This window comes from Dromaius novaehollandiae, chromosome 16 (assembly GCF_036370855.1).
Source record: "Dromaius novaehollandiae isolate bDroNov1 chromosome 16, bDroNov1.hap1, whole genome shotgun sequence".
NCBI classification, from domain to species: domain Eukaryota; kingdom Metazoa; phylum Chordata; class Aves; order Casuariiformes; family Dromaiidae; genus Dromaius; species Dromaius novaehollandiae.
The window spans coordinates 13,278,305-13,295,451 of record NC_088113.1 but is presented as its reverse complement, the minus strand read 5'-3'; the positions used below and the strand labels follow the sequence as shown (position 1 = coordinate 13,295,451).

Sequence of the window (17,147 nt, the reverse complement as noted above, 5' to 3'; positions counted from 1 at the left end):
TGCATCCAGAGCAGGGGTGTGCAAAGCAATCATTTGCTCGCAGAGGAAATGGCAAGGAAAGTACCCTGAAAAACAAAATGTGTCCCCTGACCTCCATGTTCAATAATTGTCCAAGGAGGAGGGTGATACCTTCTGCTCAGCAAGATTTCTCTAAGGTTTGTATTATCCTTAGCTAAATGACCCCCCTTAGGAGACACTATAAAAACAAAACAAAACCCCAAGAGGATATAGAACTAATTAGATCATGATGCACTGTTTACCTTGGTCGCCAATGCTAAGGTCTGCTCCTGGCTGTCCCACGCGACCTGCGGCTCCCCCTTCCTGAAGGGCCACAAAAAGCCGGTCCCTGCCAGGACCGCGGACGCTCGCGGTGGCTGTGCCCACACACAAACTTCGGGGTATAACAAACGCTGAACAAACCCAGGTGCTTTGCACGTTAAAAACGCTGATGAAGGAACTGTTAAAGGGAGACTGTAGTGTTGTGCAACGGCCTGTGGCAACTGCTGTGACCTCATTTATAAACCATTGCTTCTCGCCTCTATCTTCCTGCCAGCGTTGAGGACTGGGCTTGTCACTGTACATCGCGGCCGGGAGCCCCACGCAGCCACGCGTGGCGGTGACCCTGCGGACAGCCCTGCAGCCAGGGAAGCACCGTCCTCACGTTACCGGGGGAAACTGAGGCACAGAGCGTGGCAAATCGCCCGCTGGAGAACACAGGGGCGCACGGAGTCCTGGACCTCAGCCCAGGGCTCCTGAACCCGTAACCAATGCCCTGCCCACCACATCGATCCTCCTCTCCCATTTCCTCCATCAATCCCTTTCATCCGTGATAGAGAGACCTGGAAGGGGGTCACCGGGAAAACAAAGGGACACCATCTTCCCCACAGCACATTTTGCAATCCACATCTCCTGATCGCCAGGGAGCCTCACGCTTGTGGTTGTGCAAGGTCCCTCCGGCTTCCCCGCGGACCGCAGCGCATGGAGGCGGCTGCGACGCCCGGGGCTCGGGCGCAGCGGGACCGGGAGCCTCGGCCGCGCCGGGCGCTGCGGCCGCCTCCAGCCCCCGGCGCTGCCTCCCGCGGCCCCCGAGCCCCGGCCACCCAGGCGGGGCAGCCGGTCTGCCGCGCCGAGAGGCAGCAACGGGCAGCAGAGGGGAGTCAAAATAAAAGCGATTCCGCCACGTACTGCTGCGGGGCTCGGCAAACGCTTTCCAAGTGTCACTTTTCACTTGCTTCAAGTTTTTTTCGAACAAATCTTTTGTGGTTTTTTTTAACCTTTTTTACTTCCTTTTAAAAACGCTATTGGCTCTTTTTTTTCAGCCTCCCAGACAGTGAGACTTAAAAGTCTTTAAGCAAACGCAACAACGCGAAGCGTAATTACGCGCCGTGTGGATCCGCTTTTAAAAGCCCCCTAACTTGCCCCAGCACCAGGCTCCCGGAGAGCCGCAGTTTCGCCCGCTCGGACAGTCGGTGCTCTTCCCTTTCCCACCTTATCTCACGACAAAGGGAAGAGCAGGCAGCGACCGGGCTTCTGCTTGCCTTCCGGGAAAAAAAAAAAAAAAAGGGAAAAAAAACTTTAAGGCACGATAGAAAAGCGCAGGTGAGATAACAAAGGTACCGTCCCCGCCAGGCCGGCTCGTTTGTTTACTCCCAAAGATGGACCCGGCGGCGGCGGCCGGCTGCGCGGAGGTGCGCGGCGGCGCGGCGCGGCCCCGCGGGGCGCCCGCCTTTGTGGCGGGCCGGGCGGGCCGGGCCGGGCCGGACTACAAGGCCCAGCGTGCCCCTGGGCGCCCGGATCAATGGCCCTGATTTGAATAATCTGCGAGCCCTTGGACTCAGGCCAATCAGCTGTCAGGGGCCCATGATAAATCGCAATGCATTATTGATAATCATAATTACTCTGACATGCGCATTCCGCCCAATGGGGGTAATTTCCCAACTCTAGGAATTTGTTGTGAAGAGGAAAATAATTGCTACTATTTTGCTCCCGATGCTGGTGCACCATGTCGCGACGCAAGCAGGCGAAACCGCAGCACATCCACTCCGAGGAGCAGCCCCCCGATGCTGCAAGTGGTGAGGCGCGGCGCGGCGCGGGGCGAGGCGCGGAGCGAGCCGCGGCGACTCCCAACTTTGCCGTGCTGCGCGGCGGGGCCAGCCGCGGGGCGCAGCGGCCCTTCCCGGGGGGCTCTTCTCCCCTCGTGCCCCCCCCCCCCCCGGCTCCTACCCCCCTAGGGAGCCCGACCCCGAGTGCCCGCTGCCCCCTCGGGCTATTTAAACCCCCGCGTGATACTATTCCGCGGGGCGACGGCCCCCCTTTACTTCCCGGGGGGGGGGGGGGGGCTCGGCTTGGAGCCGCGCAGCGGAGCGCGGTGCAGCCGGGGGGCCCCGCGGCCGGCCGGGCTGCCGCCCCCCCCTCCCCCCGGGCACCCCCCTGCGCCCGGCCCCGCGGAGCCTGCGCCGGCCCCGCGTGGGGGGCGCGGGGCTGCGGTGGCCCGGGCGCGCCCGCCGCGCAGAGAGGAGACCCCAAACGCTGCCCGAGGCGGAAAGGATTGCTTTTTTGGAGGGGGGAAGGAGGAAGGAATTGCAGCCCATCTTCTCGGGGGTAGGAAATGACTCGAGTTTGGTTCTCCCGATCTTTCCGTTTAACACTTTCTCGGTAGTTAGGTGAGGATTTTTTGTGGGGCTTTAAAAAAAAAAGAAAACCCGCTTGGACTATTTTTGTTGGAGATCCCAATCGCCCTGGACCTTTTGTAGCTTGACCTCCAGCCATCTTTGATTTCCGACTTCCTAAAATAACTCCGGTGAGCTAATGCGGGGTGTGCGGGAGCGCTTTGTGCTGGGTGAGCGGGGCGCCGCCGGCCGCCGTCGCTCCCGGGTGCTCCCGCAGGTCCCCGCCTCGCGGGGGGAAGTGCGTGTTTGACCGAAACTCTCCCCGCGCCCTGCGTGGGGGCACGGGGGGGCGGAGGGCAGCTGGTAGCCGGCGTCTCGGGCTTTCGCGGCGGAGCAGCATCTCCCCGCGGCGGCGGCGCCGGGAGCCGGGCCGGGATCGCCGCGCAGGGGGAGGCGAGCGGCGCCGCCGCGGCGCGGAGCGGGGCGCGTCCCGCGTGGGGAGGGGGCGCGCTGGGCCGGGGGCTGCCCTGCGCTGCGGGTGTGAGGAGTCGGTCGGCTGCTGAACCTAAACCTCCCAGTGTCTCCCCCAGGACCTTTCTGGGGGCTCCCTGCCTTCCTGAGGGGCTGGTTTGGGTTTTCTTCCCTTCCTAGAACTGATCAGTACCAATGCACGGTACAGGAGTCCGTATTCCCAAACCGCAGGAGGTTCGGGCTCTTATTTTTTTTTCCTCCTTTCCCCCCCCCCCCTTCTTTGAGTCGAAATGTGCAATTGTTGGGTCCGGTTAATGGTGACTTAAGAAACAGCAAGCTGGCCAGAAGGCAATAAATCCCATGTTTAATGCATGACTGTTTTCCTTTGTGCATATGGTTAGGTTGGGGGATGGAGGTGATGTTTCCACATGTAAATCTCTGCCCGCTGCTGCAGAGCCACCTCCGGGGCTGCGCTGGGACAAAAGGGTTAATAACTCCCGAGGCGGCCGCTCGGGGCGGGGGCGGCGTGCGCGCCGGGAGGGGAGGGTCGCTGCCGCCGTCCTCCGTGGGGCAGTGGGCAGCTGCTTTTTGTGGTGGTGTTTGGGGTGTGTGTTTGTGTGTGTGTGTGGTTTTTTGTTTTTGTTTCTTTTTTTTTTGATTCCCGTTTTTATCAGCAAAATCCTCCGGGAGCCGCTGTGGCCATTGCCGGGGCCGGGGGCACTTGGCGAAGCTGCGGGGCCGCGGCGGTCGCCAGCCCCCGGCCGGCAAACGCTGCCCGCGGGGGGGGAGGGGGGGGGGGGGCCAGGACTGCGGGCGCCCCCCCGCGGCCGCGCTGCGCCGTGCGGGCCGGGCCGGGCCGGGGGGGTCCGGCCGCCGCAGGCCCCGGGGGCGGCGGGGTCTGGGCGCGGGGGCCATCAGCGCCGCTCCCCGCGTCCCGCCGCGGTGTTTGCGGGCGCTTGCAGAAGCTCACATGCAGGCTGCGGCCGCGGCGGCTCTTATGGCCCGCTGATGTTCAAAGTAGTGCGGGTCCTGGCTGCGCTAGGTGCCCCGGTGATGTGCGCCCCGAGTGATGAAGCTGCGTGGCAAAGTCCGAATGCCGCCAGAGATCCGCCTGGGAAATTATCGCGTATATGCATCGTCGCAATAATAAAATCAGGCCTTATCTGCCGCCTCGCAAGTGTTCGCTGCAGAGCGGTTGGGGACCCACCTCTGCGAACAATGCGGCGTGTTAAGAGACGGTTCTGCTAACCTGGTGATCAATTAACAGGTCAAAAAATCAGCAGGTGGTCACTCGAGAATAATACTACGTACTGCAAATTAGCATCTCCACAAAGGGGCGAAAATGCCCATTGTGCTGGAGGACTGCCATTAAAAATGGGCTCAGGTCTTAAAAATACAGTATCAAACTCCAACTCTGCCGGCTAAAATCGGAGATTTCCCTGTTCTAATGCGCCCAGTCGTGCCTCGATTTCTGCTCGGGCCGAGGGGGTCGGGGGGAGGATGTTTAAGGAGGAAATGGAAGCTTTCGAGGCTGGCCGAAGCGAGGCTCGGCGGAGCCGGCTGGCGGAGCCCGCGGGCGCGGAGGGGCCGCGCTGCCCCGCGTTGGCCTTGCAGCGAGGGAGCGGCTGCGCGGGTGCGGGCGCTGCGCGGAGGGAGCCGGAGGGGTGGGAGATGCCTGCCCCGTTCTGCCTTTTCCGTAGGTGAAACATTATATTGGTTGTAGTGCCGGGCCGCGGCCGGCTCGGCGGCGTGTGACGTTTTGACAGAGCGGCTGCTCTAACCTTTGCCTCCTCCTGCTTGCTGTGGGTGGTAAGTTGATGTCAGGCTTACAATTAGGACTCTCATGCAATTGACCTTGGCAGCGGGGTTTGTGCCGTTTAGCTCGGTCTTAAACACTGTCCTAGTGTTAAGTGTGGGCTCGGGCCGCCGTGTTTATAGCTGGGGGCCGCGGGGGGGGCGGGAGCCGCCGCGGAGCAGGTAGCGGCCGCGTCCTCGGCGCGGGGGAGCCGCTGCCGTCGTGCTCGTCCTCGCTGCCTCGAGCCCGCCTTCCCCAGCAGCCTCGCTGCTTAACTTTCTGGATATTTTTTTAATTGGGGCCCCGCGGCGGCCGGCTGCGCTCCCGCGTGGCACCTTCTGCCGGCGGCGCCGGGGCTGCGCGGGGAGCAGCGCGGACGCGCAGCGCTGCGGCTTCGGGGCTCGCGCGGCGGCAGGTAGCGGGCCCGCGTGTGCAGGGGGGTCGCCGCGGCTTTCGGGACCTTCGGGCCTTTTCTGAAGCTCTTAAACTCTCCGCGAAGGTCCGCGGCGCCGGGCCGGGCGCGGAGGCCTGGCTGCCGCCGCGCCGCGTCCGCGCTTTGCCCCAGGTACCTGCCCTCTCTGAGGCGAACCTGTCCGGTGTGTTTTAGCGCTCGTCAGATCAGTTTGTTCACGTTTTCTTTCTTTTTTCATCTATCCTTTGCCTAATGTTTCTCCTCGGTAGGTGGATAATCAAACATGAGATAGGTAGGTAGGTCAGTCGGTGGATAATGCAAAAAGTAAAGTCTTGAAAGAAAACTGCTGGGCTCTAATGTACTTTCAGGTGAGGTGTAACACATTTCTGGCTCATTCTTGGATAGGAAAATGCTACTGAAATTCAGTGCAAAAAACCTTAAGTAAGGCCTTGGGAATATTTCTTAATCATTGGTCAGATGTATTTAGCTTACTCGAGCAAGTAATTTTTGATTAGTTATCGTTGTAGAGAGTATATTTAAAATGGCGTTTTATAGTAGGGGAAGAGGGGAGACTTTCTACGACATAAAGTTCTTAAAGTCTTAGCTTTTTCCAGCTGGGATTAGCAGGAAGGGGGGCGGGGAGCACAATGTCTTGAGCGGACTAGGGAGCTGGTGGCAGAGGTTTTCACATTTGGGGCAGATACTTATTTAGCCTTCATGAGTTTATTTTAACTGTAAGTGCATGGTTATGCTAATGTTAAAGTACTAAAATTGATCAAACCTAATCTGTGGAAAAAGCAACATCACCGAAGGTATTAAATTCTTTCTAAAGAAAAAAAAAAGGCTTGAGCTCTTAGCAATTCCTCCTAATTCAAGTGAAATAAAACTTTATCGCAGCTGAAAAAAATCAGGTCACTAATTGCTGAGATGAGTGGTAGACTAACAGCACCCTTTCTGAAATCAAATCAGCCCAGATGAAGACTTATTTTCCTCCTTGCCTAATGATTCCCTCCAAAAATTAATTCGAGCCCCGTGGACTTTATCAGCCTTCCTTGTCGATGACCGCCTTGTCCTACACAATAGTGGATTTTTTCCATCCATTTGCCAGTGATTCAATCTACCCCCCCTGCTGGGTTTACTGCATTCTTCTAACTTATTGGATAACTAGATGCTGAGAGATAACATTCCTGAAATTCGGGGGTGGGGAGATGATTAAAAAAAAAAAAAAAAAGGCACAGTGGAAGGTCTATCCCTGGGAAGCCTTTGGAGAGGGTTAACTTAAGTGCACGAGCGATTGTTCCAGCAGGACCCTCTTGCTCCTCGGTAAATACTATTGCAGTATTTGGACAGAGGCAGCCGCAGCTGCAGGCGCATGCACCGGCAGTTTGCTTTGCAGAGAAGCAAGCCCACGTTTTAAGACCGTTAAATACATGTCACTGATAACTGCTCCCGGTGGGGGAGGGCAGCACATGGGTTGTTGGTAAATGAGGTGCTCTGATTGCAGTCATTTGGTGCTCCTTCAAGACTTGGGAGAGGATGTAGCTAGAAATCAAGATGAAGCGTTTCAAAGAAGCTTTTTCTTTTTCTCTTTTAAAGAAACAGTAAATTGTTCCTTTGTTATTCCAACTGCAACACAATGTTTGAGCATCCTGCTCTTACTGTCTCCATCTCAGAACCCCTCTGAGAGAGGGGAAATTCTTATACTCATTTTTGCTAAGGTGGAAGGGAAATAAGGCACAACTCTATCCTGCCTGTCATGCAGCAAGGCAGCACAGGCTGGGAATTGAATTTATTTGGAGTCCTGAACCAGTGCCTTACTGTCGAACAGGGGAACCGGAAGCCAAAATGTGTGCCAGTACCAGCGCTGGCGGGCTGCTAGCCTGTCTGCTCGTGCCTTCACTTTACTGCGGCTCTCCTCTCTGAGGTGGCAACTGGTGCTTAGGACCAGAAAAAAAACATTTCTTGCTCCTTTGCATTGCGAAAATTAGGCACAGGCACCATGGTACAGTGTGTGAAAGGGGGGCTTGGGGTTACTGTCTTACATCAGCGTGAAAGTGGAAGAACCAAAGGTAGTGTCAGCACGAGGGAGATGGAGCGTGCGCTGTGAAGGAGTTGAAGTGAGGACTCATCTGGGCGTAATCGCTGTGGAGCATCTCCTCGTGGTGGGCAGCAGTCTCTCGTGCTTGAAGTGGAAGGGAAACGTGTGTGCTCGCTGCGGAGGGGCTGCAGAAGGGCTCGTGCTTTCTGAAGTAAACCTCAGGTGGCTTTGCAGCACGGGGAGCCTGTACAGATGGGCCTGGAAGATCAGATGGCCACAGTCCTAAATACTAAAGGATTTTGGGGGGAGAAAGAAGGCTGTGGTGGTCGAGCCTGCAGTTCTGTAAAATCCCTGTTGGATGGGAACAGGTACCGTGAAAGCTTTGAGGAAAAGCCCTCTCCAGTCCGTGTGCAGCGCGGTTAGGGAAGCCGCTGGTCTCTGTTAGCATGCAGTACTTCCCCGTTGCGTCTGCTCAGGCTTGCAAAGGTGGGAGTTTAAAAACAACCATTCTTGACCTCGGGTGACCCTATTTATTGATCAATTTTGAATCATGTACTACTTACACTTACGTAACAGGCAGACTTGATTTCCTTGTGTATTTTCCCATTGCATTGCATCAATTTTAGGGGGCATCAATTTAATAATTTTGGGGGTGGGAGATGTATGCAAAAACTTTCCTTGTTTGCTTCATTTGTGAAAGTTGTTTAGGTTAAAGGAGGGGGGGAAAGTATTTCACACTCCCGGGGGACTGTTTAGATACGAAGGATCCAACCAGTTTTGGTCGTAGCTGTGTTGAGAGCATCTTTCTCTTGCTCTTCAAGGTGTTTTTCATTTGCAACCCTGAAGCATACGTGATTAACAGAATTGCGTATTAGGGGTTTGGATTTATTGCTCTGCAGGCTGTAACGCAACAGGTCTCTGGTACTCAAATTTTTTTAAATCGATCCTTTCTTGTTTGTTTTGGGGGGAAAAAAAGACTTACATGCACTTTCCATCACTCAGTATTAAACATGAGAAGTTTGATTTGCTGACTATCTATATGTAATACCCTTGTTCCCCTTGCAAATGTCAAGGTTTACAATATCCTCCCCCGCAGAGCTTTTCACGCTGCCCCACAACAGTGAGCGACCGTGCCTGGGCTGCTGCTTGGACATGCTCGCCCTCCGCCCTGCCATGTACAGGATATACATGTGTATCAGATGTGTGGTTCAGTTACACCTTTGAAACGAAAGCCGCAGAAGCTCTTGTGTTTGCAGAGTCTATGGCTCTGTTTTGAAGACGGTGTGGGCTAGTAACGCGAAATCGGAGCTAGATCCAAAGTGCGTTAGTGGAGACACGAGACCTGAATATAAGCGGTCTCGCACTGCAAGCTTTCCGAGTTGTTGAGGTCTGCCGTGTGCGATTAACGGTGAGTTACGGGATGTTTCCCCTGCTGTGGGACGCTGGGTTGTCTGATGCCTTCCCTCTTGCCCCGTGGCTGTATCAGCCTTGGGTGATGCCGCCTCTTGAATCCTCCTGTGCCCAGCACACTCGCCCGCTTGAGCTCTTGGTGACTGACGGGTTTTCTGTTGTTTGGACTGGGCAGAAACATCCTGTTTTGGTTTAGAGTTTCTCTTAACCTCTGTTCCAGTACTAATATTTCTCTGAATTATATTTTGTTGTCTGCACGCAAATTATGGTGAGTCTGCTCTGTGGGCACTGGTGGAGGCGGGCAGGAGTGGACTTGCAAGCTAGCTTTCCTATCCCTCCCCCTCCTTAAAAGGCAGCCTAATTACAAATGCGACTAAATGTGGTACTTATTCTAAGAAGGTTTGAAATTATTGCATGTGAATGTTGCAAAGAGGATATGTTGGTTGGCTCTTCTAATCATCAGAGTCATTGTAGACTGATACCTGCCTGTGAGTTTTGTAAGTTAATCACTTTTTTTTACTACTATGACTTTATAAGAGTAACTTTTTAATGTAGGTTTGCTTTGAGTATTTTCAAAGCTAATATTGGACTTCTGCTTTTATCAGCTGTCTTCGGTAGTAATTACCTCCATAATGGAGGAACGAATGCTGCTTCTTATATCAGCATTGAATTAAGAACTACTCTAAAGTTCTTGGGTTAACAATCTTATATGAATTACTGGGAGATTACTAACTGAAATAAAAATGCAAACTAAGCTTAAGAGTGTGATGTTTTGCTTTATATATTAGATGCCTTCTCTGTTTTGCTTTGGGTTTTGCTCCTTTTAAGCTATTTGCAGAGACCAGCAGACTTACTGCACTGTTCCATTTCTACCTGTATAAAGGGGTTTGCAGTGACCTTCTCTTTCCCTCGAGCCTTGTGTGATTGCTTTTACATTTATTTTTGTGGAAAAGAGGGCTGGGATGCAGGCTTCCCTGGGGCTGCAACCGAACTGGTAGCAAAACAAATGTGAGGACTCCAGGTCTGTCTGCAAACTTGATTCCAGTTTCTTGTACCTATAACTTGAAATTCTGGTGAAGTCTGTGATCTTTAGAACAGGAAAAACTCGATCAAAATTTAGCTATTAACGTGACTTTCTTTTATTTTTAAGGGAGTCCACAAGACGTCCCAGGTGACGGAGATGGTGAAATGAGTTCCAAAAGGTGCCGAACGGAGGAAACCAAAATCTGTGAGAAATGCTGTGCAGAATTCTTTGATCTCTCTGAATTCCTTGAGCATAAGAAAAATTGCACTAAAAATCCACCTGTCCTAATCATGAATGACAGTGAGGGAACAGTACCCCCTGAAAGCTTCTCTGAAGCTTCTCTAGGGAGTTTTTCAAGCGATCGACTGGATAGCAGGACACGCAAGGACATTCAGGCAAAGGGCTGCACTGGCTCTATGGAAAAGAGAGAAGGAAAAATTGATGCTGAGTCGGTGGGAGGAATGTATCTTAAAATAGAGCCCCCTGTTACGCCTGCCACTCCTGGGCTAAGCTATCTACCAAAATCCAAAGTACCCAACACTAATGTGACTTTGCAGACGATACGTGGCACTAAAGTGGCTGTGAACCAACGTACTTCCGATGCCATCGCTTCCTCAGCAGCCAGTTTTAATGCTATTCCCATGATCCTGGAGCAGCTTGTGTGTTTGCAGCAGCAGCAACTCCAGCAAATTCAGCTGACGGAGCAAATTCGCATTCAGATTGCCATGATGGCTCCCCATGCCCTGCACCCTTCTATAGCAGCTGCTGCTGATCCACTCAAAGCTTTGGGTGCGCATATGTCTCAGCAGCTGTCTGCTGCTGTTGCTTTGATCGGACAAAAAGCTGGGAGCCAGAGCCTATCACTGGAATCCTTGAAGCAAGGAAAACTACCTCATTCTAACACTGGCGTTGCGGCTGCCGGCTCGCTGGCTGCCGGGCTTTCCTCCTCCTTCCCCTTGAAGCCGGAGGCAAACAGAAGCCTCCCTGGTTCGATTTCCCGGTTCCCGAATCCTTTGCTACCTCAGGCCTCCAACTCGGTCATCTTCCAAAATCCGCTTTCGGCTGTTTCTTCTGTGATAGATTCCTCAAAGAAGGGGAAAGGAAAACCTCCCAACATTAGCGTTTCTGAAAGCAAACCAAATGCTGCAGAAGAGCCTTTCTTCAAACACAAGTGTAAATTCTGTGGCAAAGTCTTTGGCAATGACAGCGCCCTGCAGATTCACCTCCGTTCCCACACTGGTGAAAGACCCTACAAGTGTAACATTTGTGGTAACCGCTTTACAACCAAAGGAAACCTTAAAGTGCATTTTCAGCGTCACAAAGACAAATACCCCCACATAAAGATGAATCCTTATCCAGTTCCTGAGCACCTGGACAATGTTCCCACTAGCAGTGGAATCCCCTATGGGATGTCTGTACCGCTGGACGAGTCTAACCTAATTGTGGATAGTAAACCTCTCCTAACAACCCTGCCTACCTCTGCAGCTACCAGCGCGCCTCAGAATGTCTCCAATCTAGCAGGCATCAAGGAGTCTATCACTGGTACGTTCTCAAGTGACCTGCCATCAAGGCCTTCTCCAGAAAGTGAAGGTGGCTCTTCCTCATCGGGGGCAGTCGGTCATGAGTCAGGCACAGAGCAGAGCTTGAGTTCACCGCAGGCGACCTGCAGCGTGAGCATCTTCCACGTAAGCGGGTCAAATGAGCAAGGCTCAGAAACATCAAAGCTTCAGCAACTGGTTGAAAACATTGATAAATCCACTGCTGACCCCAATGAGTGCCTGATCTGTCACAGAGTGCTGAGCTGCCAGAGTTCACTCAAAATGCATTATCGCACTCACACTGGAGAGAGGCCGTTCAAGTGTAAAATCTGTGGCCGTGCCTTCTCCACCAAGGGGAACCTTAAAACTCATTATGGTGTCCACCGGGCTAATACCCCTTTGAAGATGCAGCATTCGTGTCCTATTTGCCAGAAGAAGTTCACAAATGCAGTTGTGTTGCAGCAGCATATCCGCATGCATATGGGGGGGCAAATACCTAACACACCAATGCTGGAAAACACCTGTGACAGCACTGATGTGGATCCTACTGTGGCTGAGAAGAATGGAGATGCCAGTCGCCCAGATGAGAATGTGGAAAGCGTAGAGATGGAAGAGGACCTGGACTCTCAGGACGGCCCGAGGAGTTCTTCAAAGCCGCCTACTCCGTACGATGCACAATCAGATTCCCCGGCCACGGCAGCTGGTTTCTCTGGGATCGCAGCACTGGAGAATCAAATGAAAATCGTTAACTCTGCCTTGAACTTGCAGCGGCAAAGCAGCTTGAAGTCTAGTGACAACGGCTCAGCAGAAAGCGATGGCATGACAAATGATTCTTCCTCTGTGGTGGGAGATCCAGATTATCAGAACGGCAGGAGTCCTGCTGCCTCCGAGTCTGCATCGCTCCACGCTCTGTCCCCAGCCAACAGCCAAGCCGAAAGTGTGAGGTCAAAGTCACCAAGCTTCAACAATCAAGAAGATGCAGCTGTGGGAAATAAAGCAGAGGGTCCTGAGAACACGTCTACAGAAATGGAAGGCGTCGGTGCTTTGGATTTAACATACGGCAATATTGGTCGAAAGGTCATTAAAGAGGAACCTGGGTTACACTTCGCCAATGGAGAATATGGTGAGTTATTTGAAATGCCGGCAGCAGCTTGTGCATGGTGGGTAGCGCTGGGGAAACCTTTCCAAAAAGAACCAACAGGAGTCCTGAGGCATCTCAGCTTGCTCTTCCTCTCCCTTCCCTGTTGGGAGAGGGGACCATGCTCTGGAAAGCTGGTGGGTTTTTTTGTTTGTTCTACTGTAAAGTCAGGCTCAAAATTAAACAAAATTTAAAGACTAAGTGCTGTTTTCCTCTGCAAGAGAGAGCATAGAGATCCCTAGCAGAAATGGACGCTGCGCACTTATCTTTCACTGGCTCACCGAATATCTCCCTATAGCTCCTTAAAGCAAGCAGCTCTGGGTTTGCATTTCATGGAAAACTGATTAACCTGAGAACATGCTATTAAAACTCAGGAATGTTTTGTGGGGGTTTTGAGCTTCCTAGCACTGAGGCTGATATTGATCTAAACTTGATCAAAAGTGAGACTCCTTAATGCCTGGTCTCCCTAATAAAAATAGGGATGAGCTGATTTCTTTCTGAACATACCCGCAAGTTTAGTAGCAGTCCCACTACATGGCTGCTGAGTCTGAGGGCTTTGCGAGTACGCTGTTCAGGCACATGCAGCTGCAAAAGGCAGGGCTGGTGGGTATCTTAGGTCAGATTTTAAGCTTGGAAGCAGAAGGCGGGATAAATGTTATCTTCACTGTCTTTCCAGGTCGAAATAGTATTCCAGCTGCTTTTGTTAGAGCCCCACCAGCCCTCATAAAAATGGAAATGCCCAGTGAGCGTCCCATTAGCGCTAGCCACTTCATCGGCCCACCGGCGCTCTCGCCTGGCGTTGCCCCGCTCCTCGTGCCACGACCAAAATTCTGCCGTCCAGCCAAACAGCACATCTGCACTACATGTGGGAAGAACTTCTCCTCTGCGAGCGCCCTTCAGATCCACGAACGGACCCATACCGGTGAAAAGCCGTTTGCCTGCACCATCTGTGGGAGGGCCTTTACAACAAAAGGAAACCTGAAGGTAAACTGTCTGTTTTAGGTGTTTAAGCTGTGATTTCCTTTGTCAGGGAAAGTCATTCTAGAGAGGGAGACTATTGCTAACATTTGTCTGGCCTTTGGGGACAACTTGGATTTACAGTTCCTCAAGTGGTTATCTTTGACTTCTGTCTCTCCTTCTTGAGTTTCTTCATGCAACTTGCTGGCTAAATGGTGTTTTGAGATCACAATTAGGTCTCCCCTGTAGAAGTTTTACTACTGTCATTTTTTTTTCTTTCTTTGGGTTTTTTTTTCATTTCTGGATGATAGGGGAAGGTTTAGCCCTTACTGAGCTGACTGCTTCATTTTCATTTGGATTTGGAGGTGTCAGGACATAATTCAAATACTGAATGCTATAAAATGATGTTTAACAGAATATGTGCACTACACTTTGCTGTTCCAAACAGTGTGCAAGACAAGGAGGGATAAAACTGAAAGAAGATATTTCTGAGATGGCACGAAGTACTTAAGCATTTGGGCCTAAGCACTTGCTAGAGAAATGCTGCGAGTCTGTCTGTATGGTCGGGGTAATCCATTTGGTGCCTAAGAGACTCGAAGGTTCCTCGCTTTCACAGTGACTTTTCACTTCCCGTGAGAGCATTTTCAAGCTCTCCAGTCTGCATAAATGCTGGTGGAGAGGAAAAAATACTTAACTTTGTCTTGTGAACAATCATTTGCTGGAAGTTCTAACAGTATGTTTGTGGTACGGAAGATTTTAGCTTAGGTGTAACATCTCTTCCAAACCTTTTTTGCATTTACTAGTATTTGTCAGTGCAGTCTGTTGACAAGAAATAATGTGGTTTTGGTGGAGGAGGAAACCCAGCCAATTTCACTTACTCTAAGTGTAAAAACCCCATCCTACAAGCACTTTGCCAGCGACATCTAGAGAGCCATGGTTAGGTACAGCTGTAGAATGACTATCCTACAAGTTCAAGGAAGGGAACGAAGTAAGATGAAAACTAGCTAGCTCAATGCAGATCAGGCACACGTGACTTCTCTTGAGCAGCTTGGCTTTAAGCAAGGTAGAGCGTGGGTGCACCATAAAAACTGAAGTATTAATGATTCGCTTTACTTTCCTCCCTCCCTGAAAGGTCCATGTGGGAACTCACATGTGGAATAACTCTGCCAGGCGAGGAAGAAGGCTCTCAATTGATAACCCCATGGCTCTGCTGGGCAATGATCCCAAGAAGGTATCTGAAATGTTTCCAAAGGATATAATGCCTCCTTCAGTGAGCATTGACCCCACAGTATGGAATCAGTATGCAGCGGTACTCAGCAATGGCATAACAATGAAGACTAACGAGATCTCGGTGATCCAGAGTGGTGGCTTACCTACCCTGCCAGTCACCATTGGGGGTGGTTCGGCAATAAATACTGCTACGGTCTCCAAAGTAGATGGGACCCAGTCTGGAACTGGTTCTGATATGGAGAAGGCCAGTGGTGCTGCTGCAGACAATGTGCCAAAACACCAGTTCCCTCACTTCGTGGAGGAGAACAAAATTGCTGTTAGTTAAAAACTCTAGTGAAGTTGACATACAGAAAGAACAAATATATATATACACAAACATATATTTTTAAGAGATTCCACCTCAGCCTCCTATTTTCCTATTGACGTGCAAATGATTTTATGGTTGTCTTTGTAAGAGTTGCCCAGAGTACAATCATGATATTGCTTTGCAAATAGTAAATAATAAAGAATAGGAATTCCTTCTATTTGGAAAGATGCGGGTCTTGCAAAGTAGTTCTTACGTGTGACTTTAATGTTGTACAGCCTTACCGAAGTTTCTACAACTTGAAATTCCAAAGTTTAGAATATTTACCTCTTTGAGTGAAATACTTGGGGGTTTTGAACAGAGTGGACACAACCTACTGTTAATGGAAAAGCTTATATTTACTGATGGCGAATGAAAACTATTAATGCGGGTAAATATCCTAGAATGTCTGCCACCCTTTTAGAAGTAGTCTTTCTGTTTGGTTTTTGGCTCTGTGTGGTTTCTGAATGTACTTTCTACTATAATGGCTATAAAAACTACAAAAAATCTTTTTATATATATAAGTTCCTTTTTGCCTCAGAAGTTCTATGAAAAGAAAGTTTCTGTTTTTCTTTAATCACTGCTTCTAAGGAATTGATTCTCTGTATTGTTGACTGCTGCTTATTTAATACTACTACTAGGACAGTCCTTCAAGTATAGTGCCAAAACTCCTACTTCCAAAGATGTGCAGTTTTTCCTAGATGTTTTATTTCAATACCAAGAGCCCCAAACAAGCATGGGTGGGTATGTATATACTTTTTTTTTCCTCTTTTGAAAGGGAAGACTTGCCTTGGGAAGTCAGGTCTAAAAGCTCTGCAAGGAATGTCAGGTGACTATTGCAACTAGGCATGGGAACTGGTTTCCTTAGCAAGAGACTTTTTTATTGTTTTTTTTTTTATTATTTTTGTTTTGGTAACGTAGAAGATCAGTCTGTGTAAACCTGTATTTAAATATGAAGTATTCATGCTTAGGTTAAATGTTTTGTGGGTTTTTGGATGGCATTCCTACTCTGGTCATTAAGTTTCTTGGTGGTCTGTGAACTTGCATTCTACCAAAATGGTAATTAATGATCCATGTGTATTGTATGAAGGTTGCTGGGATAGTCATCTGGATTCTAAGTTATCTACCTCATTTTTTTCCTTTTGTAGATGTAGTGTCTATTTTTCTATTAATGACCACTGTAATGAACTGAGATTCAAGCAGATGCTTCCATGCACTATCTGAAACCAAAACCTGATGTATTAGTGGAAGCACCTGAAGATTTACTGGACTTACCTTTCACTATTCCTCTAACGTCTGCTGGAACCGTATGTGTTATGGAATCTAAACTAGATGGGAAACTGAGCATTTGCTATGAAAGGACTGAATGATGGAAAGAAGTCTAATTTTTGACTGCAGGAAATCTTCAAGTCCAGTCTCCATTGTGGAAGGCCTTGCATAAAACTGCGTATTACCAAAAGTTTGTGTAATGTTGTTGCACCTGATTCTTGCTTATGATCTCTGTATGCCGAGTTGTGCCTTTCCTGCTGGACTTGTAAGTAAGAACATACCAGTACCTGTTTACACTGTAAAATGGATATTGTTACATAGAACATGCAAAAGGCATCCCAATTGTCAAGTTTCTGCATTGTGAATGTATGACTTTTAAGAACTCTGTAGTTTTGAGTATCTACTGATGCGTTTCTGTTGAAATTTTGAGAATAAATTTTGGGATGGCTTTTTCCACACTTAATGCCTAAATTTTTCTGGCAAAGCATTTGTTTCCTGAAGAGCAAGTAGAGTATGCAGCATGTGGTCCCTGTCCAGTGCCACTTTTAAATCTGCGGTACTGGGTTATGTTTTTTCTCTATCTGTTTATTTAAACAATAGATTCTAGGTAGCGGTGGAGGAGTCCCTAGATCAGTGTCTAGGGAATAGTGGGGTTTGATGCAGGGGTTGATACTTGCCAGGAATGTTGATTCCCATGCTAAATTAGAACAGCAGCAATGTGCACAGTAACTCTGATACTGTGATCGCCCTAGAAAGGGAAAGGGACGCCAAGTCATCCAATTGCCAATGCTTAGTGATGCCAGCTGCATAGGAAGCCAAAGATTTCCTTTCCCTTAAAGTGCAAAAGGAAAACCGAGCTCTGAACATCAGCCCTGAAGTGGCAAAGAACCAAGTTAAGGTTCTGACACTTGCA

General features: G+C 50.2%; 1 protein-coding gene across 5 annotated transcripts; it reads left to right on the top strand.

Annotated features, from left to right (window-relative positions):
* Window positions 1–1,719: 1,719 nt before the first annotated feature.
* SALL4 (spalt like transcription factor 4) lies at window positions 1,720–16,692 on the top strand. 5 transcript variants are annotated; one of them, XM_026099584.2, is made up of 4 exons: window positions 1,720–2,072; window positions 9,886–12,420; window positions 13,112–13,419; window positions 14,525–16,692. In XM_026099584.2, exons 1-4 carry the CDS (start codon window positions 2,003–2,005, stop codon window positions 14,945–14,947), a joined length of 3,336 nt encoding a protein of 1,111 aa, XP_025955369.2. In that variant the 5' UTR covers window positions 1,720–2,002; the 3' UTR covers window positions 14,948–16,692. The 5 variants fall into 5 exon arrangements, with proteins under 5 accessions (XP_025955369.2, XP_025955371.2, XP_064377600.1 ...); XM_026099586.2 differs by lacking the exon at window positions 1,720–2,072 and adding an exon at window positions 2,614–2,800; XM_064521530.1 differs by lacking the exon at window positions 1,720–2,072 and adding an exon at window positions 4,626–4,776.
* Window positions 16,693–17,147: the final 455 nt, after the last annotated feature.